This window comes from Quercus suber, unplaced genomic scaffold, assembly GCF_002906115.3.
Source record: "Quercus suber isolate HL8 unplaced genomic scaffold, Cork oak 2.0 scaffold_260, whole genome shotgun sequence".
NCBI classification, from domain to species: domain Eukaryota; kingdom Viridiplantae; phylum Streptophyta; class Magnoliopsida; order Fagales; family Fagaceae; genus Quercus; species Quercus suber.
The window spans coordinates 892,377-919,812 of NW_027069716.1; the positions used below are offsets into that span (position 1 = coordinate 892,377).

The 27,436-nt window shown below is 32.4% G+C and overlaps 2 protein-coding genes across 2 annotated transcripts; one reads left to right on the plus strand and one right to left on the minus strand.

Moving 5' to 3' along the window:
- Nucleotides 1-99: 99 nt before the first annotated feature.
- On the minus strand, nt 100-11,796 carry LOC111983951 (agamous-like MADS-box protein AGL11). The gene is made up of 8 exons (XM_065781229.1): nt 11,771-11,796; nt 7,328-7,409; nt 6,873-6,934; nt 5,620-5,719; nt 5,335-5,376; nt 5,201-5,242; nt 4,405-4,446; nt 100-189 (listed from the first exon to the last, which is right to left on the minus strand). Exons 1-8 carry the CDS (start codon nt 11,794-11,796, stop codon nt 100-102), a joined length of 486 nt encoding a protein of 161 aa, XP_065637301.1.
- Nucleotides 11,797-12,148: 352 nt separating this feature from the next.
- On the plus strand, nt 12,149-12,628 carry LOC136070797 (uncharacterized). The gene has a single exon (XM_065781230.1). The coding sequence runs from the start codon at nt 12,149-12,151 to the stop codon at nt 12,626-12,628; it is 480 nt and encodes a 159-aa protein (XP_065637302.1).
- The last annotated feature ends 14,808 nt before the right edge of the window (nt 12,629-27,436 follow it).

Consider the following 27,436-nt stretch of genomic DNA (forward strand, 5'->3'; position numbering starts at 1 on the left):
TTTAATGCACCTTGAAAACCCAGTCATGGCTAATAAGCACAACAAAACCCAAGAGAAATGAGCACTTAATCTTGTGTGTTCTTAATTGAGACTTGCTACTCAGAAAATCATGACCTTGCAAAAGCCTAGTAGGCCATTGACTTTTGGCTCACTAGATTGCCAATATTGCTCAAAGAAACCTGCAGTAACCTATACATAATAGAACCATAATCTGAGATGAAAATTTGCAAGCACTTTACAATCAAAACAAGAATAAAAGAAAATTGTCATCAAGAAAGACTCATAAACTTGGGCACACGAAAACGGTTTTAAAAACCGGTTCGGTCAAAAATTTGGTTTGTGCCTCAGTTTCAATTCAACCTGGTTTTTGACCAATTGTGAGGTTCCCGATTGAACAGCCGGTCAGATTTGATTTTTAAAAATTATATAACTTTTTTTAAGTAAATAACTTTATTAATTAAAAAACAATCCAAATCATGTTAAAAAAAAAAGAAATTATATAACAAGTTTCAGCAAATATACATACTCCTTATAGATTGACTACCCAGACGTTAAATTATGAAAGTTGTTTTTGATGTTGGAAAACCAAAACCGTTCATATATACAAGTTATTGAAGTAATTCTTGATGTGCTTTGTCTCTTTTTCCATGTTTTGAACTGTTTATATCATTATTACTACAACTAAGCAAGACTAAGAAAGTCATATTACTACTAAAAGTTAAAGTTTGGTGTATCCCACTACAAAACGCGGGCCCATTAGGCCGCGTTTTTTTGGGCCGCGTTTATTAAAACGCGGCCCCAGACTAGCTAAAGCCCCGTTTTTAAAACGGGGCCATAGAATGGGTCTGAAGCCGCGTTTTTAAACGCGGCCCAAGCCCCTCATCTATGGCCCCATTCAAAAGCGCGGCCTAAGGACCTGCGTTTTTTTTTTTTTTTTTTTTTTTTAAAGCTACAATACTAAAAGTTTAACACACAGCCGGCCCTAGCCAACACAGCTCCTAACCAACACACACAGCCATCACACAGCTCCTAGCCATCGATCGCAACCCATCGATCACCCAGCTCCTAGCCATCGATCGCAACCCATGGATCACACACAGCTCCTACCCATTCGATCGCAACACCCGGCCCCTCCATGATTTGAAGCCCGATACATCGATCGCAACCCATCACACTCAGCCGATCTTCCGTCGATTCCATCGTCCCCGGAGATTAGGCGACCGCAAGTCTCAGGTCCTTCTCCACAAGATCCCGTACGTTTTTCTCTCTAAATTCTCGATTTTCATTTTCATGTTGAGTTTGTTTTTGTTTTTCTCATTTTTCATCTGGTTTCTGATCATGGGCTCGTCTCATTAGCCTCATTTTGGTTGTGGGTATGTCTTTGTTTTAGCCAGTGTCTCCTTTTTCCATAACCATGGTTATGGAAATGTTGCATTTAGATGGATTTCAAGAATTGCCTTTGCCATATACAATCTCAGTCAATACATCATTAGGATAGGCAATTGTAATGAATATATTGTGACTCTATAAAGTCCATTTCATTGACAAATGAGCTAATAACGCTAAAAGGCTTGTAGTTCGGTTATTATTGACATTTTTTCTTTTTCTTTTTTTTCAAAATAAAATTTTAGAATAATCATGGTTGAAAATTCACCTTTTCAAAAATAATTGATTAATTATAGGCTTGGCTGAATAACTAAGGACAAAAATGGATTCCAAGTCCCATTTGGCAACCACTCAATGTTGCACTCCCATGGTGCAACAACAATGCTCCATATTGGGAACTCCATGGCTATGGTTACAAATCTTTATGTAATTGTAGTCAAAATTGATCATGTGATAGAGCTAATTGTGGAGGCGGTTTGGTCAAAAATAAAAAGAAGAGCAGTCCTATTTAAAGGAATCTAGTTGCCAACTAAACACAATTCTAAGAAGAAGAAAAACAGAAGAAAAGTTTTTAAGAATCATTTCTTATTACAAAAACCAAATTACCAAAGGATGTTTACCACTCAACAAATACATTTGAGTTAGAAAAATCTGATTCATTATGGGATTAAGACACCCCTAACAAGCTTTGTGGTCTTCTAATAAGTGATTCATTATGGGATTAAAGAAAAATGTTGTTTGCACAAGAATTTTCCACAATAAAAAAACTTAAAATTTAAAGAAAATTTTAGTCACCTTTACTCTCTAGATTATGCATATCATTGGATTACCAAAAAAAAAAAAAAACCTTAAATTTAACTATTTTTCATCGCTTATAATAAAAAATGGTCATCATGTGTCCAACTTTTAAGCGGCTAAAATGGGCATTTGCCCCTTGCATGACTTGTGCATTGTATGTGTCACATTGGTTTTGCCGTAAAATGATTGACAAACATTATGCAAAAGTAAACTAATATGTGATCATAAAATTTTTTCGTGCTTTATTGAACTTTCGTTTTTAGAATTTTTTTCATAACATTATTGGAAACTTTCTTTTCCTGGTAGTGGCTTTTTTCAGTTCTTCTCAAACTGTCATATCTCCCAAAAACCTAAGCTTGAACATTAAATTAAAAGACTTGAATGGTGCATTTGTTTGTTTGTTTATAAATGCTAGGAGATTAACTTTGATTCTATTTTTCAACCAATCAATTTTAGATGATAAAAAAAAAAAAATCATGTGGATCAGCTTTTAATTGTGTAACAAAAATGTAAACCCAGGATCCAGTTTTTATCAAAAAAATTTCATAATAATAAAATGGGTCAAATATTCAAAATAGATTGCTATCTAAAATGAAATATGATGATTGCTTTTTATTATCACATTAAGACATCAATTGATGATTGCAGTTTCATCGTAAGAGGCGGTAAGCATCCATATGTGGATAATTAAAAATAAAAATTAAAAAAAAAAAAGAGAAAGGAGAAAATGTAAGCTATCAATTAGCCATCAATTACAAAGTGTAACGCACAATAGATAATGTTTAGAGAAGCTGCCAATGGACACCTCGATAAGAATTGATGCCTAACACTAAAAAACGAAAAAGCAAAAGGGAAAAAAAGAAAAGAAAAGTTGGAATTTGTAAAAGAAATTGTCGTGAATGAGGGGGTTCTATTATCTTATATTGAAGTTGACATATGAAACCTCTTGCATATGGAGAGGAAAGGAATTTCAACCAATGGACCATATGTTACTTTGGTGGGCCTATGTTGTCAAAATCATATTTGTATACAAATTTCTAGTTGTATGGTTTTTTTTTTTTTAGTTTCTTGTCAATGTTAGGTGTTCCTCATTCCTATGTTGTCAAAATTATATTTGTTATTACTATATATATATATATATATATTTGTATATAAATTTCCAGTTCTTATTCTTTTAATTTCTTGTCACTGTGTAATACTTTTAAAAACCAGTTTTGTTTGTGATTTAGCCTTTTTTTTTGGTGATGTTTAGCTCCTATTTTCATTTAATACCCTAGTGCATATTTGGTTTTGCAGTTTCATTTGCTATATCTGGCTTTTTAATGTGACTTTGCCATTAATGGATATATATATATTCAAACTTCTTGTTTTAATTTTTACCTTAGATTCATGAACTGAATGGTTCAAGTCACATGAAGAATCCCATGCGATATAATGATTTTGTTCATTTAATCATTATTGGTGAGAGCAGCAAAAAGTGTTTCTTGTGAATGACATGTTTTATGACAGATTCTATTATGGTCTTCCTTTTCTTGGCTTTTCTCCACATAACAGTGTAGATTCCTTCTTACAATTTCTTTGTGTCCCATATGAAAATTTAGTTTTACTTAGTCAAGAGAGACAAACCATGGGGCCCAAGCTTATGAAAGTTTAGACCTCAATGGGAATGTTGGGCTCCATGGAACTAACTGGAATGAATAAACTTTCAGGTTGCTAGTCCTGCTTTACTTTGTGTTTGACCATATGTTTGCTCATGTCTCCTTTTTTTTTCCTTGATCTTTATTGGAATAATTTTTTTTTTTTTTTTGAGAGATAACCGATAGATTTATTGGAATAATTGTTAATTGTAGTTAAGAAGTTTGGAACCTCCCAAGGGTGGTGTATAGTGCTTATCATTGAGTTTAAGTGTTCCACTGAAATGGCATATAGATCACCAATTGAAGCTGTAATTTTATATCATTCAAAAAGCTTTGAACCTCCCTTCTTAATTGTAAATTTTATCTTATCCTTTTTCTCACGCTTCAGTGTATACAGGGAACAATCACATTTAGCTTTATCCTTTTTCTTTGGGTTCTATATTCAACAATAATTTGGCCCTTGTCCAATTCCAATCAAATCCTTTTGTATATAGACCCTTTCCTACATATTGATGCTAGGAATTTTGTAAAATGATATCATGACAGACTTACCCAAAAAAAAATAAATAAATAAAGACAGGACTTTATTCAAGTTTACTTGTTGAAGCCTTTCAACTTCAGCTATCTAAAAAGTAGAAAAAAAAAATTTATAAGTAATAAATGTTTTGCAAACATGAATGTGGTTTAAGTTATATTATTAGCAAAAAAGTTGACGTGTGATGCCATTAAATTTTATTCTCTTTTTTTTTTTCTAATTATATTTTTTATTGGGAGATAATTGTTTGGTTTTAGGTATACTTTAGAATGATTCAGACATGTACCTTAGCTCATGGATTATCAATTTCAACTTTAGAAATGAAAATATATAAGACACTAAAAATGCGAATGCCATGAAACTGAATTCTTATGTTTCACTCATCTGTGCGTAAATCACCTTTCAAATGTGACTACATGTAAATTCAATTCAAACTATCAAATATTAAAATCCCACATTGTAGTGTTCTAGTAAGTAAATCACTTTCTAGAAGGAGTTAATAAACTCTTGCTTGTGTTTTCCTATTTGTTTTGTTTTGTTTTGTATTTTTTTTTTTATCTTCTCCATTCTCTTCCTTATGACTCCATGGAAGGATTTTGAAAGTCAATTTAGTGTGAAAATAAGCAACGGATCACAAGACACGCCATTTAAATATAAGGTGGGGACAATCCTATTGAAAGGTTGAATAGGTATGTCCTATCTAAACAAGTGTTGTACCAAAATTATTTGGAATTTGTAAATACAAATAACTAGTTGTTTTGATGATGTGTATAAACAGTGTACACTAAAGTGTGTGCAATAGTTAGTGCTCTATAATATAGTCTAAGAAGTTTAGCAAATATACCTTTGCTTGAAGATAAACACTTTCATTTTCAAGCTCCATCACCTAGAGAAAATTTTGGATTGCAATTAGCCTGTAAGAAAGTTTGACAAGTAGTAAAATAGAAATGAATAAAAATAAAGTAAGATAGGATTTACCCTTTTCTGTGCATATTCAATTTCAGCCAGCAGCATTTCATGCTGTTGTAGTTAACAAGTAAGAGAATTAGACTACATTACAATAGTGGAAAATTAAATGAGATAGACAAGAGGGTTTTAAGATATTGGATAGTAGAAGTTAAGCATTTTTCAATTGTAGAAGTTAAGAAATCAGTAATATGTCAAAATGTGGTTGAACTTGGTCTTCCTATTGTGTCTTGTAATGCATGTTAACATTTTCTTTACTTTTTCTTTCCATGTTACCGTTATTTTATTTTATTTTACCTTCTTTGACCTGATTCTAGTGAGTCCTTGTTCAATCCTGCTCTCCAATTGTTTCATCTCTTTGCTATTAAGAGAACTTAATCCCTCACCCAGTAAGTGCCTACAAGTAAAGAAGAAAATTATAATAAGCTCTTTGTTATGATTCATTGATTTAAGGCTAATGGAAATGCATTAATATAAACAAATAATAAAGATATCCACGTAAGATAATAATATTTTTTGTGTTTCTATCCCACAAATCTCATACATACAAACTCACAATCCATAAGTCCAAACACATTCACAAAATCTCTCATATAGACTAGTATTTTTAACCTAAAAACATTACCACGCCACACCTTCCGCGAAATGACTAATTTAGACAGAACTCTCATCCAACTAAAGCAGCCAAACTTTTTACAATAATGCATATTTAAAATTTTTAATTATATTTCTTGATGAATAATGAATACTATATTACTTTTTTAATAAGGAAAACTATTTCCTTTCATACTAAGGAAAATAATTTTCTTAACACCAATGAAACGATATCCAAATAACAATTTTTTTTTTTTTTTTAAACTCTTTAAGAGCCTCCAAAATACCTCCAATCACCAAACTTATCTATGTTAACACATCATCCATCAATTTATAAAGCCAACATATTACTAACACATGAAACTAAGCATATTTATTGAAAAGAATTCCCTTGATCTACCACATTTGAGTTCTTGTGGTAAAAACAAAATTGAGGTAAACAAATTTTTATGTAACTCCCATTTATATAAACATTCATACATGTTTGTATATATGCTTAGTATAACTCATGCTTAATTGCCTAAGAGGTTTTATAGATGCACATATACTGATAAAGGAATGATATGACCGCTAGATCTTCATCTCTTTCATGACAAGGCCACAATTAGATTTATTGTTGGATAACTTTGATTAATTAATATTAGTATTACAAGCATAATAGATGAGGCCTATAGCATTACGTGGAATTGAGACAATGTCATTGTCTTAAAATTCCAATTGAAATTCAATATATATAATTCTTGGATTAATTTCATGTTTTATCTTTACTTTCATTTTTATTATTGGTTGTTTTCATAATGTGTGCAACATTGTAAAACCTTATAATTCATGCTATAGAATAAACAACTGTTCAATGTCTTTGATAAATTGCGTACAAAGAAAAATAAAATTGGAAAATAATTTTTTAATCAATCTTTTTCCATTTGAATTTATAAACAATGACAAATAGCAATAACCTGTTAGAGTTCTGCATATTTTGGATGAGTTGCCTCAGTTTTGCAGATTCTTGCTGATAATACTGCATTCATCCAAAAACATAAATTATATAGGAAGCATATGTTAGCCTTGTCAGGTTCATAAATTCTATAGTACATATGATAAACAAGAAGAATTAAAAAAAAAAAATGCAACAACTAACAAAAAATATGCAAAGTGCACAAAGCCTTAAAAAGAATAGTCAAGTTACAAAGTAGAATGTTGCAATCATTTATATGATACAAATCGATTGAATACGCATATGATTTGTGACTGTACACATGTTCGCACAATATATACTCATTTAATCCAATACATTTGGGGTATTGTCGTCTTTATTTATAATATGTCATAACTCATTATAATGAATATATAAAAATCTCTCCCTATAAGAAAGAGACAAAAAGGTAAAAAAGAATATAGAGAAATAGCTTACTTGAGCATTCGTTTCTTCAATAGAGCTTGTTCCTAAGCCATCATTGCATGCCTTCTTATACCTCTCTATGGTTGATTTTGTGCTGTTTGGCAAAACAAATTAAGTTTCTAATGTTAATTCAAACACACATCTAAGTTGTACACTTGCAAACACATAAATGAATTAAACACATACATAAATTAGAAATTATTACAAAATTATGTTCTTAGTAAAATTGATGTCATAAAATGCTTATGCTTCCAAGATGATCATGTTTAATACTTTTTAAAAAATTAAATGAAGACATTGTTCACTAGATGAAATTATGTAAGGGAAGGTAAGTATTTAAGATCAAAACACATAAGGCTTGAAGTTTTAGCATTAGTTTTCAAAGCAATGCTGATAACATTTTCCACAATTCATCTAATTGAAATAAATCTTTTGTTCATTTTACTGACCTACATGTGTTTAGAACTAGCCATATGACAGGAATACTATACCTGTTATCATGCTAGTCAATCCTATCTCCTTTTTACTTCCTAACAAAAGTGAGAGTCACACTATGGATGATACTTTATCAAGACTAGAAACTAATAATTTAGAGAAATTATAAGTTTATAACCACAACTTTTTTCACAATCTTTAAAGTAACAAGTTGTTAATGATAGAAATTAAGTAGTATTACTGTATTAGTTATTGTTAATGTGAAAATCAATAATAACTTGATACTCAACAAGATAAAAAAAAGAAAAAATGTTACAAAAATATTGTGCTTGTAGCATCACTTTTCAAACAATAGAAATTTAGGTTAGCTCAACCAAATCAAAGTAAAAACAAACTAGAGTTCAATCGGTAGGTTGACTACACTCGGTATATAATAGGGGCATAATTTTAGGGACACACTCAATCACACACTTAATTTCACAACTTGTTAACTTGTGTGGTTGTGACTAGTGGTTAACACTTTCTACTTATTACTATTTCTATGAACATCACTTTCCATCAACCACTCATAATTACACAAATCAGTAGGTTGTGAAGTGGGGTGTGTTCATAATCAAACTTATAATAGAATCCTTGTGATCTGTACATTTTGTCAAGAAGATGAAAAACAATGTTCTTGTGCTGTACAATTCGGTGAGTGAATTAAATATTTATTGCAATAAATTATTATTATGAACTATTAATTATTAAGTTTGCTCGCTTTCTTGGTTGCGGCTACGTAGTAAGTGTTTCATTTTGATCACATTTCTCATTTTTTGATTATATAATGATGGGTGAGAAACTGACCATTTCTAGTTTTAGAAATTGACAATTGCTAGTTCTAATTATATATTTTATGCATGGTAGTCTGAGGATGAACGGGAGATGTGCTCAAGAACTATTTCCTTGCATAGGTTCAACGCCGAGGCTCCCGGGACACTATCATCATTCAAATCGTATTGCTTTTGTTGAGTTCACAGTGCTACTGTGGATGCTACTAGCTTTTTTGTTGATTTCACATGTGTTGTATTGAACTTGATGATAGTCAATGTTGGTGTTGTATTGAACTTGATGATGATAGTCATGTATTGAACTTGATGATGTTGTTGGTGTTGTATTTTGTTGTTGTTGTATTGAAAATTTATACTTAGGCCGCGTTTAAAACGCGGCCATAGCACTAGTGCTTAGGCCGCGCCTAAAACGCGGCCATAGCACCAGTGCTTAGGCCGCGCCTAAAACGCGGCCATAGCACCAGTGCTTAGGCCGCGCCTAAAACGCGGCCATAGCACCAGTGCTTAGGCCGCGTTAAAACGCGGCCATAGCACCAGTGCTTAGGCCGCGGTCATAAAATGCGGCCATACACCCTCTGAGGGCTATAGTCGCGCGTTTTAGGCTGCGTTAAAAAACGCGGCTATAGCCTATGGCGGCGTTTTTTTGACCTGTAGCCGCGTTTTTTAGCCGCGGCCATAGGCCTTTTTTTTTGTAGTGGTACATGCCTAGAAGAATGTTTTTGCAGCGGTAGTACTAGCGTCCAGTTTTTTTTTTTTTTTTCTTTGAAATTAAGGGAGTGTTTGGTACATGTACTTAAAAACTGAAAATATGTGTTTAGAAACATGTATGAAAATACATGTGGGTAAAAAAGTGTGTGAAAATATGTGTAATGTTGTTTAAAAACTAAAAACATGTGTTTGAGTAGGTGTACCAAATGGGGCTTTTACATCTATAATTTTTTTTTTTAAAGAATAAATTCATCTGTAATCTGGTTTGATAAAATGTTTTTTTTTGCAAGTAAATTTTTGAAAGGCCTAAGGATGGGCTTGGTGGTTAATTTTTGTTGGACTATTTTGGTTAAATTTTAAAATTTTATTGTGTTATTTGGACTAAATTTTATTTCATTACAAGGCCATGAACTATGTTAAGGGAAAGAAAAAAAAGGTTTTGGGTCAAGGGGGCTAGGAAGAATTTTGCTGGGCCAAGCCTTAGAATTTTATACATTTGTATATACTACGGGTTCGTTTGAATACAGCTTATTTTGCTGAAAGCTGAAAACTAAAAACTAAAAATACTGTAGCAAAATAATTTTTAAATATGTGAAGAGTGTCGTAGGACCTATTTTTAATATTTTTTTTTTTAATAAAGTGGTTGTGGGTCCCATGAATAGTGCTTAACAGTGCTCAATAGTGCACTCTGTCAGGAGAAAGTCTAAAACGCGTGCAGCCAAAAAAGAAGAAGAGGAAAACACAAAACACAAACGCTGAAGGAAACGCCAAATCCAAACACTACCTACATAATTTTTTTTATACATAGGAGTTTTGAATATATATATATATATATAGCCTTGAAACTCGTGCTATATGCATAGATCCAAGTACAAAACATAGAATTGTGAATACGGCAGGTAGAGTCGAATTCTTAGAGCACTAGCAGGATGTAAAAAAGTATCTATTTTACATCCTCAAAAGTTATTTTATCTATTTTATCATCTTATTTTATAACTTACTCAACATTCCAATTTCTATTTTTACACATAACTCATTAAAATAATATAAATTATACAAAAAAATAATATAAAATTTTCAATTTCTCTCTCTTTCCTCTCTCTCCAACAAACCCACATAACACTTAAAATAATAAAATTTAAGTTTATCACCCAATTATAGTAAGTTGCAAATATGCCAACTTATTGTAACAAGGTGATAAATTTTTTTACAACTACATACCTGGATGAGATGAGTTTTGAGTGAATTTGGTTGTAAAATAGCAACTTAGAGGGGTTTACACCTCTTAATACTAGTGATCTATCAAGTGTCAAATTATTACTACATGTTCACATTTAAATGGGTCCAATGCATAGATACTCTGAATCTAATTATTGGAAAGTCACTTACCATTATGATTCATTTTCAAACTTGGAACCAAGAAGGAAAGTGGACACAAATTTCTTGGGTATGCACATATTTTGAATCAATTTTCAAACTTCAAAAAAAGGAAGACACATTTGTTTTATCTTTTCTCTCTCTCCCTTATCTTCTCTATCACGAAATCTCCTTTTTCTTCTTTTTTTCTCTCCCTACATCATCTCTCTGTCATTTTTTATTTAGGATAAAAGCTATTATTACACACTTTTTTTCTCCACTCACAAGCAACTACATTAAAATTGTAGCAAAAGTTGTGTGTGCTAGACTTTCTCGAACAAGTGAGATAAGTAGTGGACCCACTTGAAAAAGTTAAAATTGCATGGCTCTGCATTGAGAGCATCCTATAAATTATTTTGGAGCGAAAAACTATAGCAAGGCTGTGCATTTCATGGGCCATTGCCTAGTAGAATGTAATTCTGCCGACCTTTCTAGTCAATTTGGGCTTAAAACAAGCTTCTAAGACAATCTCTTCTATAATATTTCTTCATTTTTAAGACAACCTTATCCAATTATCCTACAAACCCTGCACCCACAATTAATTGAATCCTAATCCTTCACTTTTTAACGAAACAAACCACCATTAAGTCCAAAGATTTTCAATCTCCTCCGTGGATATATGGTAATGGTATATTGATATTTTATTTTATTTTATGTTTTCAATAGTTTGGGGTTTAGGGGATTCGAGAAAGCCTTAGCTCAACTGACATCTCTGGATATTTCTAATAGAAACATTTTGGGTTATGTTTTGTTTTCCTAATCCATAATTTATAATGTTGTGTATGAATTAAGCAAATTAAAATTAATTAATTAATTAATTTTAATTTTATATTTCCAAATATCAAATTCAGTGTGGTCACTAAATTGGATCTTGCAAAAATTTCGCTGGGCCAGATAAGAGCCTGCAAATGCTTGAGGTATTAACTAACTATTTCAACAACAAGCCACCCTCCAACCAGCCCAAATTAGGTCAGCTAGTTTACAGTCACAAGACAAATTTGGTCATGTCCAAACTTGGTTAGTTACGTCTGAAGGAAAAAGAAAAAAAAATTAGAACAAATAGTACCTTCCCAATTTTAGGGAACTAGACATTTTGGGCAAGAGAATGCCTCATCCTCATGACACATTGATGTTCAAAGGACAATACACCTATGACATCACCAATATCGCTTTTTTATTCATCAATAACAGTTTGCCATGTATGATTTGTAGTGAAAACGTTGTGTTCCTAACTTTACTTAATGCCCAAAACCTCTAAATTAAAGGCTAATTAACCCTTGGAAACCCTCAAATATAGGAATCACAAAGTCTGCATCTATATATGTGAAGTCCAACAAAGTTAAAATTGACTGAAAAAAAAAAAAAAAAAAAAAAAAAAAAAAAAAAAAAAAAAAAAAACCAGGTTACAAGTTACAACCATTGAGTCCAATTTTCTTCTTTAAAAATGAGTGTAGCCATGGTTAATAGCTCCACGGTAATGGGATTCATCCAAGACACAAAGAAGTTCAACAATTGTATCAATGAATGTTTTGAGATGCTAGATATTGATGGTAATGGTATGCTTTCAAGAGAATTGCTTTATGGGGGTCTTCATAAGCTTTTGTCATTGGAAAACAATACCAACCAAGAGGAAGAGATCAATAATCTCTATGAAGTAATTTTCAAGAGGTTTGATAAGGATGAAAAAGGTTTCATTGATCGAATGGAATTTGAGTCTCTTATTAAGGAGCTCATGCTAGCCATGGCTCGTGGAATTGGTGATTTGCCAGTTCTAGTGGCTCTTGAGGAACACAGTTTGCTTATGAAGGTTGTTCAACATGAAGTGGCTAGCTTGAAGGAAGGTAGTCGAGAGAATAAAAGAAAGAGAGAAAAGAATGTGCTTCGTGATATATGCCTTTGTTGTCATAAATTGGAAACTAGCTAGCAACAAAAAAACATAATAGCAATTTTGGGTTTTTTATTATTATTTTTTATTTTGCTCCTAATAGAAACGTAATTGCAATTAGTTTTGTAAGTTTTAAATATTTATGTGATAAGTTATCTAGTGATTTGGATGTTGTATTTCAATCGGATTTGCCTTAATTTTTTAATAAAATATCACTTACCTTTTGCTCAAAAAAAAAAAAAAAAGTGATACACAAATAATTATTATTTACTACAATTTAGCGTATGGCATATCATCAAACAAGAAATATAAAAACTATAACATAGGAAAATTTGGTAACGCAATGAAAAACTGATGAAAAATCTCTTCAAACATTTAAACGACTCCAAGGACACAAATAGTCCAATAGAAAATCTACTATGAAGGAACAATTACAAATAAGGACTCAAAACCTTTACTATTTCTAACAAAGTCACTTGAGCAAGCGTTGAGCAAACATTCTGTTTGACTTATATGATTGCTTGGGTAAGTCCTTAATTCACTCAAGTTAAACTTTTGAAACTTGGGATCTTCATGTAACTTATGACTCAAAACTTTCAACAATATTTTGAACATACCTTTCACATACAATTTCACAACTCACTAATTTGTACGAATGTAAGTGGTCAACAAAAAAGCGATGGGTCTATATAATGAGTGGGAGAAAGTCTGCGGACACAATAAAATATCACAACTTTTTCACGACAGAGATGGTGACACATTCATTATAGGGGGCTTCATTTAAATCCCTTGAGCTGGCCCAAAAAAAAATATATATATATATATATATAACTTGAAATAGATATAACTCATAGGATTAATAATGAAGCTATATATCATGCAACGATTTCAAAATATGAAACTTTGTAGAAGATAATTGTAGAACTTCATGATTTCGAGAAACTCTTTTTTTGTGATGTCGATATATTTAAATTCTCTTTTGTTTTAGATTTTGTATAGTTTATGTTTCTTATTAAATCTCTTTAAAAAAAATCCTGAAGTGGCCACTATTCACTATCCCTTTGTCTTTAGTTGAGGCAGGTCTGAGTGTAATATTTTATTATTTTATTTTAATCTATGATGGGTTGACACCTTAGTTGTTGTGAAAAATGTTGCGATTGTAAAAAAACTACTATAATTAGTGAGCAGAAATTTCCAACACTCACAATTGCAAAAATTAATAAGCTGTGAAAGTGGGTGTGCATTATTCCAAAGTTTACCTAACTAATTTGTAACGATTATCACACTTTTTTGGTACAATAATATGCAACACAAAACTTGTCCTCTCAAATATAATTATGGAAAATGGTTATTGTTAAGTTTTAGACCCCTGTAAAACACAATATGTTAAGTTTTCTAGGTTAAACATTCATCACATATAACATACACAATGAAAAAGTAAATAATACAAGATGTGATGACCTAGAAAAACCAATGAAATAACTCGTTTCAATGTAAAAAAACCTGGAGGGAATTATCCTAAGAGAACAATCCACTATATCAAATTGAGATTTACAGTCAAGAATACCAATTTGTAGTAAGTCTAACACAGTTACCAAATTAGGCTCTAAACTCCTCAGATTTCTTTGATCTGGATTTGCTCTCACATGAACCTCTAGTTCATGTCTCGATCTTCTGTACACTTGATAGCTAAAGGCTTTGTTGCAACTTTACTCCACCAGTACTAGCAATATAGATTTGATCTCCAGTAGGTGCTTGATAGAGATAGAAGGTACAAAACCTCACAGATCTCACAAAAGTAACTCTCAAGACTTGAAAAATGGGTATTAAGGTTTTCCTTTTATACTTAGTAGTGTTGGACTCAAACCTTAAATGTTTCATGGGTTGTTGGGCCTTATTTAAAATTCTGTAGAATCGCAGTTCAATCGATCGAAGGCTTTTCTTGATCAGACGAGCTTAAGAAATTTTGAATTCTTCATTATGTTGCTTATATGTTCTTGAATCTTGACTTGTATCAACTTAAGCAATGTCTATAACACTTCAAAGACCCTAAGATCAAATCCTAGACAAGTTTTTGTTCTCGGTTTGCCAATATATAACATATTTAGAACCTAATGTCGCGGAAGCTTGAAAAAAGCACACACGATGCTCTATTGATGAAACATAAATTAAACTGTGGGGTTAGGATTTGCGGCCCAAGCCCAAAACAATAAACTTGTAGAGTATGGGTGAAAGAGCTAAGTTAGATATGGGATTAACAACAACGAATCATAACTTTCAAGCACAAGCTAACATGGAACTACACGTAAAGAGTGAATATCCGAAGAGCTATATTTTTGATTATCTGATGAACAAAGCTCTTAGGGTTACAGTCCAGTTCTCTCCTCTTCTATTTTCTTTTTCTTCCCCCTTCTTTTCGTTAGGAGCCTCCTTCCTTTATATAACCCCCCTTTTCTTCATCTCCATCGTCCACTTGTTCCTCATCCATGAGTTTACTTGAGTACGTGTTACGTCGAGCATCTTCTTTTAGCTCTGTGTGAGTGGCGGTAGGTTAGGATGCACTGTTCAGGGGTCTTCTCCACATAAATGCGGCCAGAAAAGTTGCTGCAGAGTATTAAATACGGTGGTAGCAGTTTTCTCTTTAGATATTTCTCCATCCTTATTGTTTCCTAGCATACTCAGAGTTTATCTTGATCAGGTGGAGTCCTCGGAAGGTCATTTTGGCTTTTACACACTCAATTGATTTATAATATTTGCATTAGATGATTACAACCTCTTCGGACAGGAGATATCCTCTTCGGATTGTAATAATTCTTCCTTCTGAGGGTCCCACTTCCAGATGGGCCCTGCCCTTACCATCTCCTTCTTCTCGGTTGCAAAATAGCTCTCATATGGGCTCTCGGCCCATTATGTTGGACTGTGCCCTTTTCCCCTCACATAAACTATTAGCTTCTAGCTGTAAACCTCGAATCCACAAGGGGTTTCTCTGAATTTACAAGGAGATAAACTGAAAACCATTAGAGAAAGAATTTGACAAAAGTTTGTGTTTATTGATAATAGTTTGAAAACTAAATTGCCTTTGGAGGGTACAATGTGTTTGAATAGTAAAAAGAAAACCTAGGGCAACTAAAAACCCTAAGACAGCTACAAAATCATATAAACCCCTAATTTGATTAAACAAACATTAAAAGCACTTGAAAAGAAGGAAATAAATGCCCTAAACCTAAAAAATAAATAAAAATACATAAAAATACCAAATATAAAAATTACAGAAATTAATTTGAATATTTTGTGCTACATCAGACCTTTCCACTTGAAACAAACTCGTCCTCGAGTTGATGGTTGAAATATGAAATTTGAAATCTTCCATGTCAAGAGAACAAATACTTTGAATACTTCATCTTCCTTGTCTTCTTGCCAAACTTGAAAGTCATCAATTGAGCAACTTGTATTTCTTGTCCCTTGATCTTCATGCAATTTAAAATATTCACCAAATAAGAGTCAATAATCAAATCAAATCTTTCCACTCCAATGTTGGCACCCCATTTTGCAACCCGTATTTAACCACGCATGGAGGGTAAAAGGGTAATTTTTCCTTGAAAATATGCATCTTGATTCTAGCCATTAGATTCTTGGATTCATTTCACCAAAATGATTTTGATGTTGTAACGATCAAATCGACTGGTCATAAGCCCTAATCGGACCACCAGATTGAAAGTTATCATCAAATCAAGTTTTAATGGCTAAAATGTACTATCACAAATTGAGTCCGACTATATATGATTATGAACAATTGATTTTAATTGGTTATAGGAGTGATCAATTTGAGATCAATGATGTGTCATAATTTGATTGGTTAGACTACATTTTATGGTAAGGTTGCATACACCTAATTAATTAGATAGTTAAACATTAATTATTCAATGAGTAATTTGTGTAATTATCTTTTAATTAGAGTAAATTTGGAACCAATTAATTCTGAAATGGGAGTGATTGGAGCCATTTAATGTTAATTGGGAGCTAATTTGGGACCTATTAATGTTAATTGTGCTGAAACCATTTTCTAACAAATGACCTCTGCTCACCATTTCATCAATATCTCTCAGAATATTTTGAATCTGTGAATGAGGAATTTTCCCAGAAACTAGACATCCGGGGCTTCAATTTGAGCACAAGAACGAGACAATTCCAATCAGAATTGGGTCAGATATGATTTTTCGAAATTGGCTCTACAAGCTGTTACAGCAGCTACGGGAAAACCGAATTTTGGCTTGCTCCCCACTCCCACCAATCTCTCCATTTAATGCACCAGATTTTCCCCAAGGCTAAAATGAGGTCTAAGTTCATAATCCTTGTCAACCCTCATTAAATGGCCTTTCATTCATATTCCCTCCACTACCACTATATAAACCCTCCCCCTCCTTCATTCTAGGACACCAAAAAAAATCCCCTCTCATCTCCTCTCTTGAGTTCTAGTGAAGTTGAGTAGTCCTGTCATATCTTGGTCTTCCTGAGACTCAAGGTATTGAATGAGACTCACTCTTCCTCTCCTAGTTCTTCTTTTTTTCTCCACATTAGGACCTCCCTCAAGAGTCTCCTCCTCCACTATATGGATCTTGCATGAAGGTATAATCTCTTTCCCTAATTGTTTTTTTTTTCATGTTGCCATGATGAGGGTTTAAGATTAAAGCATGATAGTAATTATTTAAATTCCCTCGAATATGTTTGAATGCTCTTAATTGTTCTTATATGTTCTTCATATGTTCTTGGTTGTTCATCACATGTTCATGCATAACACTAGTTTTAATCTTAAATCTACATGAAAAATATGAAAAACATGTTTGTTTCATAATTCTTTCAAATCCTTGAATCTAGATTATCACCATTCACACACATTCACTAGAATTTTATTTTTCAATCCAAATGCAATGTTTAATAAATTGAATTAGGGTTTATCACATGCACATATATTAAATTCAACATGTAAATTGATTGACATATTGGCTGATATGATATGATTGTTGGCCACCATAGTCTAGAAGACCGGTTTTACCGGGCAAGGTGGATGCCTAACACCTTCCCACCTTGTAACATAGCCTCAGAACTTAGATCAAGGGTTAGTAGATCAAATACTTATCCTTGTAATTTTCAATTTCTAGATTGTAACTAGGAAACAAAGCCATGTACTTTATCTTAGATTGTATCTAGGACCAAAGCCATGTAATTTCCTATGTTCAATGTAAATTCAATTTCAAATTAATAAAATGAGGAATTTTTTTAATTATGGTTTTCTTATTTTTCCAATAATTAAATAAGTGGCGACTCTATTGTAAAACCCTTAATCTAAAGGGGAAAATATAACTAGTCGAACCTCCATTTTGAGGGGCAATAACATGACTCCACCCATTCACATGGTTTTGGCCCAACATTCATTAAAACGGGCCGGGGGCGCGGTCTCTCACACCCAATAAAATCAAGAAACTTTGTTTCAGTGTCTCCCACCAAAATAATAGGAGCTTGAACATTGCCATCATCTAATTTGACTTCATCGAGATCCTTGAAACTTTCCTCTTCATCTTCATCCTCAATTGCTATCTTGACTTCAAGATATTTCTCTATTATAGGGTTTTCATCAATCTCTTCCACAATTTTTATTTCAAGTTTTTCTTCCATAATAAGGCGTTCATTAATTTCCTCAGAAATCTCTATATTTTCTTCTTTGACTTCTGCATATTCTTCAAGAAAAGTAGTTTCCTCAACATGCAATTCCTCCCTTTGTGGAATATATGGCTCTTCAAAATAAGTCAAGTATGAACTTCTTGGCCAATAATAATCTTGTATTGTATATGACAAGATTTCTTCACATTTCAAAGGATAAAAATTGATAGCAAACATCTTTTTCATCCTTGGCCATGAACGAATTTTTTCTTTACCTTGTTGGATTCTATTAGATTGTACTCGTCCCCACCAACATAAGGCATACTTATTAAGTTTATACAAAGCAAGTCCAACTTTTCTCTCATAACAAATATTCTCATAATAAAATAAATTCTCTAGACCAAGTAACCAATCAAGAAAATCTTATTTTAAAAAATACCCATTAAAACTTGCAATTCTATTATAAGGCCTATATGAGATTTGCTTACCAATAGGTTGCCCGTGAGTTACGTCTCCATTATAGTTATCCCTATTATTTCTATTATTCAATGACGCCATCCTAGCATAGATATTTGTGAGTGCTTGTTGTACATCATGTAATACTTGTTAAGTTATACGCCATTGTTGTTGTGGTGGTTAACATTTCGCCAGCTAGTAATCAGACCAGGGTAAGTCAAGGCTCTAATACTAACTAATGTCGTGGAAGCCTAAAGAAAACACACACAATACTCTCTTGATGGAACATAAACTAAACTATTGGTTTCTAGTAGTAAACCTCGAATTCACAAAGGGTTTCTCTGAATCCACAAAGAAATAAATTGGAATTCACCAAAGAAAGAATTTGAAAAAAGTACGTATTTATTGATAATAGTATGAAAATTGAATTGCCTTTGGAGGCTACAATGTGTTTAAATAGTAAAAAGAAAACTTAGGGCAACTAGAAAACCTAAGGCGGCTACGAAAGCATATAAAACCCTAATTTGACTAAACAACATTAAAAGCACCTAAAAAGAAGAAAACAAATACCCTAAACCTAAAATAACGAAAATTACATAAAAATACCTAATATAAAAATTACAAAAATTAATTTGAATATTCTGTCATACATCAAAACCTAAACATTTATGACTAAATATTTATAACCTAACAATTATATCACAATTTTACAAAGTCTTGAATTTGAGTCACATAAGAAGCATTGTCTCCCATTTGGTTCATAATCTCTCAACACCCCCCCCCCCCCCAATCCCCCAAAAAAATTACATAACCATAGTAGGTTTAATTATTATTATTATTTTTTTTTTTGAGGGCGAAACCTGAGATTCAACTATATATATAATCAACAAAAAATGTTTTCCATTCATATATATATTATTGATGCTCATTTTTGCAAATCCGTACCCAAAAGCCCATAAGGAAGAAAGCCCAATAAGAAGCAAGACTCAAAAGCCTATATGGAGGAAAACCCAATGAAAATCAAAGCCCAAAGGCCCACCAAGAAGACCAAAGTGCAAGAAAGGTTCAAAGAAAGAAATGCAAGGGAAAGCGATCTGCAGCAGAATGCAAATCTACAAACGAATACAAATCTGCAGTAGAATACCAATCTACTACAGAATACAGTTCTTCAGCAGAATGGCTTCAGCGAATCAGGCAAATTGGCCCAAGACCCTTTTGATCCAATCAACATTATTTGGCCCACAAAGGCCCAAATCCTTTTGTATAAAAGGATAGGTGTGAAAACTAATATCAAGAAGAAGCAAAATGAAAAGAAACAAGGAAAAGTAGGAAGTGTCAGCAGTAGGAATTGAGTGAAGGAAAGAAAAGCCAAACCAAAGGAAATGACAAATACAACAAGAAACGCATGAAGAAATAAGACAAAGACATGCAATAGAATGAAACAAAGCTAATTTGCTACGGCAGAAACAACATGGGAACAAAAGAAGACAAAAACAGAAGATAGTAGAGTAAGCACACAAGGGCCGAAGCACTACCAACCTGTACCCAGCCAATATAAGAGAGGTGGGCCCATGGTCAAGGGGATTTAGAGGGTATGGTTTAGTGGTAGGGGTAAAAAGGGGTTTCTATTTGGTTTCTAGCTGTGACTTCTTTTGGGAATATACCCTACTGGGATGGTATCTTACATAAAAGAGGTAGTAGATGGCTGAGACCGTCTGATGCATGCCATAGAGGTCGGTGGTGAGGTAGCTCAATCCTTATCCATTTGAATCTAGAGGTAGAGGTATATAGCAAGAACAAACAAAATGGAATTTAGTCATAAAATGAGTAATGGTGCAGCAAACGTATTCTGAGAAGAGATAGTGGCCAGGCAACCAATGGGTTGGTGGGTAGTCCTGAAGAAATGCCCACAACAAGTTAAAAATAGATGGTGAAGCCCTACAGGTAAAAGGGAGAAATCTCATTGAATCATTTCACTAAAAAGAAAGAGGTAGTCATGGATGAAAGAGGGGAGGAACCCATGGTAAAAGAGAGTAGTAAAAACCTAGGAGACACTTAGAGGGGAAGGCACCCAAGAAGAGAGAGATCCAAAAGGGAAAAGACCCAACTGAGAAAAAAAAAAACACGGCAAGATAGTAGTCAAAAACTAAGAGTAAAAAGAACGGAGAGAAAGAAAGAAAGAAAGAAAGAAAGAAAGTGGTAAAATGAAGAAAGAAAACATGACAGAAATAGGGGCACACATCAATAGACCATCTTCCCCCCCCCCCTCCTCCCCTCCCCTCCCTCTTAGCAAAACCTACTCTTTGAAGTCCCCAAAAGTAATAGCTAGTAGCCATTTAGGCATATTCTCCAAAGTGCACAACTTTGATGGTAAAAGCCTATGACAAGGTTGTTCAAGTTGGGGTTTGGGTTCCTTCTTGGTTTACTTATTCTATAGGAAGATTCAATACTTGATTTTGATTGCAAATATATTTGGTTTCACTCGTTAGAACTTATATTTGTTCTATTTAGTCGTTCTATTGTAGCATGTTTTTTTATCACGTTCATTGCATCAGTTGTCCTGCTGTGATATCTTTATTTGCTGTATTAGTTATTCTACTGTAGCACATTTTTATTATATCTACCGTGTTATCTATTATACTAGCTAAACCTTTTCTGATGAAGCTTTCTTATTTCTTTGTTATTACGTGTTTTTCTTTTGACACAAATTAATCATTATTTTGCCATATGCACATGTATACATTATAGCTCATTTTCTGCAAAATATATTTGTTATTTGTATATGTGAATATGTATAAGCACATATACGAATATATGTATGTATATATTTGAGAATATGCTAACTCATGTAAACTAACATTTGCTTAATGGGTATTTTCTATGGGTTTTAGATTTGTTTATATGCAGAAACTAGAAAAGTATTTCTGCAGTAAAAAATGAAGAGGAGTCATTCATGTTTGTAGCAGAAGGCTTTGCTGCACAGCAAAAGGCTTTCCTACATAGTAGAAGGTTTTACTGCACAACAAAAAAGTTAGTCCTATGGCAGAAACTGGAGAAAAGTTCCTTCTACAGCAGAAATAGAGGATAGGCCCGCTTTGTAGCATCTTCCCTTGGACTTTGGACTCAACGTTTGTACACAAACTAGCAACAGTAGAATGGTACTTTGGAGCCCATTTCGTAGAACGCCAGACCCAACTTCCTTCTTAGAAAAAACCTAGACTAAGCATTATCTAATAACATNTTATGATAATCATTTGAAAAGAGCATATATTTAGAATGCACTTGGATGAGCCTTCATCCATATTATTTATTTTTTAAATTTGGAAACTATTAAAATCAGCTCAAATTTCCAAAATTGGAAACTATTAATCCAAATTCTTTTAAATTTGGCACATCCCTAATAGAAGTATAGAAGTGTACGAGCCAAAGCACCCAATCAAATTGATTACGACCGGTTTGGATAGTTATTTATTCAAACCATAAAAATATTCAATGTATATTGAAAAATTACTACCCTTTTGCTTTCTCTTTCCTCCCCACTGTATGCTTTGGGCTTTGGCTTTTGAGGAACAAATTAATTATTGAGAAGGGGGCTCATTTCTTGATTACAATACTCAGAAAACAATGAGTTCATCAATCAACCATTGCTTTATTCTGTCAAATTGTATTAATGGGAAGAACCTATATTTTGTCCCCATATGTTCTCCAAATATAACATGCACATGATCCTAGCTAGACTGTTATTTTGGTGTTTTATAGAGTTGAAGAAATTAGCTTTAAGATGATGCCAATTAATTCCCATGGGGCCCAATTGATTTGTGTCTCGGTGGAGTGTAGGCCAAATATGGGATAAGGATGGCCTAACCCACTAGAGATGGTCGGCAATGAGGCAGGATTGTGGGGTTAAGTGTAGGCCAAATATGGGATAAGGATGGCCTAACCCACTAGAGATGGTCGGCAATGAGGCAGGATTGTGGGGTTAAGGATGGCCTAACCCACTAGAGATGGTCGGCAATGAGGCAGGATTGTGGGGTTAAGTATAGGCCGAATATGGGATGAGGATGGCCTAACCCACTAGAGATGGTCGGCAATGAGGCAGGATTGTGGGGTTAAGTGTCCTCCATGTCAGCGAAGCCAGCGCAGGAAATAAGACTAGAACCAATTTTTGAGGTGCTAGCTAGTTCGTACAAATTTTCATGAACTACTCAAGTGGTAAGTCATTTACGGCCGTTGATAGATGAAAACATTGAAAAGCTAAATATAATTATGGGTTTATATTCCTTTACCATTATAGCTTATCCTTTCAGCTAATTGTAAAAAGGGTCATGTTATGATCCATTGTATTTGTCAACCTGTCAATGTTAAGTTTGAGTTCTAAATTATTGACATTACTGGAAGAGAAAAAGAACTGATACGTCAATCATATACAATTTCCTTCGTCCTTTTTTATATGATAATGAATGACCATAATTGATGTGGAATTATAAAAAAAGATGAGAGTTTATATATAAATATATTTTGCTGATGATATTTGACTAGATTGTAAGAGTCATGATTGTATGCTAGATGCTGATATCATGTTCCTTTGATTAAAAGGAAAAAAAGAAAAAAAAAAGTCTGTAAGCTAGCTAAATGATGTTAACCTTTTATTTTTCAAAAATTAATCAACATCATAAACATGGGGAAGGCAGATTCAATAATCAATGAAGTAACAAATGAGATGAGAATCATTAGATAATATATGTTTTTCCTTTTTGAAAAGTATATGTTAATCTTGGTGCTCAATTGCCGCACATAAATTTAAACCTTTAGTGTAGTTTGGGAAGAGCATATATGTGGAGTGCATTAGGATGAGTCTTGTTGAAGTGCTTATATGCATAAAGTACCATTAAAACAAAAAAGGAATTTTTAAAAATTTTATTTTTAATTGTAAGTGTGTAACTAATTGGTCAAAGTATATTTAAAAAGTAAAAAGATTTTTTTTTTTTTTTTTTCTTTATAACAAACACATTAACACAGCGGATGTGTGTAAGCGCGCCCACATACATGTACTGTATTAAAGTTGTAGCCTAATTAAAATGATTAGGGTCAGGGAATAAAGTCAATAAAGTTTGGATATTCTCTATTCAAACCCAAAAAAATGAATCAATGTATATAAACAAATTTCTGAAGACTTCATCATAAAAAAGAAAAAAAAAATCAATGTATATGATTTTAATTGGACCTTAACAACATTAGGAAAATTCAATTAAAATCTTAATTGTTATGGATTAAAATCTTAGTCAGACTAAATCCTATGATCAGTAGAGTGACACTGGGGTTTGGAATGTTTAACTTTAAGAGGGAGATTGCAACAAAATATTTGACTTTGACTAATTAACTTGAGAAACTTAGTTAATTAGTCTTTAGCTAGAAGAATAATGGACGTATAAAAAGATAATAAATATGATTTTTATTTGATTTGTAAATGATGGGAGAATCAACTAAAATATTTGACTTTTGCAACTAGAAATATTGTCAAGACTAGGCTTCACAATAAAATATAAGATGATATGTTAACAAGCTCTTTGTTTTTGTAAATTTCACAAGACCTATGGCTATGGGAGAGTAGGTCTTCATTATCTATCTTATACTTGACCAAAGATGACATCACCAGGTTAACCTAGTGTATTTCAAAAAAGCTTCGTTTTCTTTAAGTATAATATCACTAACTTGACCTAAGAAACCTAACCCAAGTTAGCCTAGGAATTCACAATCTATGTACCACAAAATGAAATTACAAAAAATTCAAAAGAATCAGCTCTTTGTGTCCATGTTAGACTTGAAAAGTCCATGAAATGTAATTAATGACTAACAAATGAACTATTCTTTTTTTTTTTTTTTTTTGAGCTCACAAATGAACTATTCTTTTGCTATATAAGCTTGGAGTTTCCAACTTATTTCATTCACTTAAATTCTTAAATGTCAAAATGATAAAACTCTGAAGTTATTTTTGTATTGCACTACAACCTAAGTTGCCTCTCTCATAGACAATTCAACGAGAAGTACATACAGATTTATCAGCTAACCCCTTGAGTTGATAAACCAACCAAGCTAGACTAATAAAATTTGACTCTACTCCACTGCACAATAGCACCACAAAGCTTATAAGGTGAGGAAAAAGAAAAGAAAAGAAAAAATCAGTTTGCATACATGCATAAATAACTTGCTGCACTATATAATGATACAATGTGTTTGAACATTGCATATTATATACTATAGAGATCATATAATTGTTTTTCATATAATTGTTTTTTATTTTAAAGATATGTAACCGAAATTTTAGAAACATTAAGAGAATTAGATTAAGATCTAGAAGAATCTCAAAATGGCTATAAGAAAATTGAATTTTTACTTCTATTGCAAAAGGACTTAGTTTGGGCCTTAAGGCTAGCAATTAAACTAATTTAATGTTACAAATGATTAATGGTAATATGCATGATTACGTCATCTTGACATTTTATTGGGAGGCTGAAATGGGCAAGAGAACATCAATTAGTGATTAACAGGAAGATTTTTAAAAATATATAATGGGAAAATTGATGTAATATGTGTTGTGTAACTGTACCATATTCCTTTATTTATAAATTTTTTAAGGAAATTTTGTGAGCAAATTATGTCAATCTAGCATTTTATAGAACCTAATTCAAATGACAGCAATATTTTCCATTTGAGTGAAAGTATAACGGATTTGCCAATATTGCTCAAAGAAACCTGTAACCTATACATAATAGCTAGAACCATATTATGAGATGAAAATTTACAAGCACTTTATAATCAAAACAAGAATAAAAGAAAATTAGTCATCAAGAAAGACTCAAACTTGGGCACACGAATATGGTTTTAAAAACCGGTTCAGTCAAAATTTTGGTTTGCGCCTCAGTTCTCAATTCAACCTAGTTTTTAACCGGTTGTGAGGTTCCCAATTGAACAGCCGGTCAAATTTGATTTTTAAAAATTATATAACTTTTTTTAAGTGAATAACTTTATTAATTAAAAAACGACCCAAATCATGTAAAAAAAAAAAGAAATTATATAAAAAGTTTCAGCAAATATACATATTCCTTACAGATTGACTGCCAAGACATTAAATTATGAAAGTTGTTTTTGATGTTGGAAAACCAAAACCCTTCATTTATATACAAGTTATTGAAGTAATTCTTGAAGTGTTTTGTCTCTTTTTCTATGTTTTGAACTGTCTATATTATTATTACTACAACTAAGCAAGACTAGGATAGTCATATTACTGCTAAAAGTTAAAGTTTGATGTATCTTTCTCATGTCATGGTCTTTGTTTATGTCTTTGCATATTATATTTTTGAAGGTTGTCGATAGAAAAATTAAGACTTGGTTGTACAATATGTGTGTTTAGATGATTTTAGTTCAGAGAGTGTGTGTATATATATGACTTTTGGAAGTTTTGCTTTATTAATTTAAGAATTGTGAATCAATTACTTTGTAGGTTTCAGTAACTATGCATCTACAGTGAGCTGTTGACAACATAAGCACCTATGTCTAGTATTAATAGTTTATAAGAATCTCTCCTAGCAACCTAATAACGTTCTATGTTAGATAGCATGCACTTCTAAACCATGTAAAAGTATAGAAGTTAAATATTTCTTCCCATTTTATTTTATATAATATTATAATCATTCTTTTTTTTTAAAATGCTTTTCTACAAAATGTCTATAAAATGCTTATTATTAACCCACTTTCCTATTTCTAAATTTCATTAAAACAATTGGCTTCTTATTTATTTTATGTGTGAAAAGTTAATTAATTAATTGTTAAGATTGACAAAAGTATATTTATATTAATAAAAGGGGAGATTTTAAAAACCTCATAGACAATTAAATTAAAAAACTAAATAAGAAAATTGATCTAAATTTACCTTAAAATAAAAACCAAGATTTTTTTTTTTTTGGACTTAAAGTTTGGGATTGTTTCATTTTGACTATTTAAGTTTTAAAATTTGCATTTTGGTCATTTATGCTTGATTTTGTTTTTATATTGGTCATGTCTATTTGTATTAGTACTTTGGTGACACTCGACGTTATATGAGTGCTGTACTTTAATGGTTATTTCATATTTAGCACTTAACACTAAAAATAAATAAATAAATAAAAAGAGAGAATCAAATCAAAATTTCCAAAATATATATAAAATTGAAACATATATAATTAACAATCAACTTTTACCATGGATTTGGGAGGGAGGTTGGAATACTTGAACTTGGCACAAACAATGAGGCCTAGTCACCTTGCCTCAAATGCACCGATAGTGGGTAACTTAATTAATCATATAGCAATTCTAAGCTTTGTGACATGCCTTAATATGTTTACTAGTTCAAGAACATGTAAACAAACAATATAATGAAGAAAACATCTCTTGCTTAAGAATTTTAAAAATAAAAAATAAAAGAAAATTAAAGTAAGAAACCTACTCTCTACTAATTAACAAGGAGTAAAGTGGTCCATTTTTTCTTCTATCAGAAATGTTGAACCTGAAGGCTTGTCTGTTTGGCGTGATGATGATGTCCTTGTTCAACGAATTGAAAATTTTGGCTGGATGGCGTAATTCTGAAGCACAAACGTTGTAGGAAAAAAGTAGTGGCTCTCATACCATATGAATTATTGTGAAAATCTCCTTGTTCTAGGGTTAGCAACACTTGCATACAATGTATAATTAAGCCCA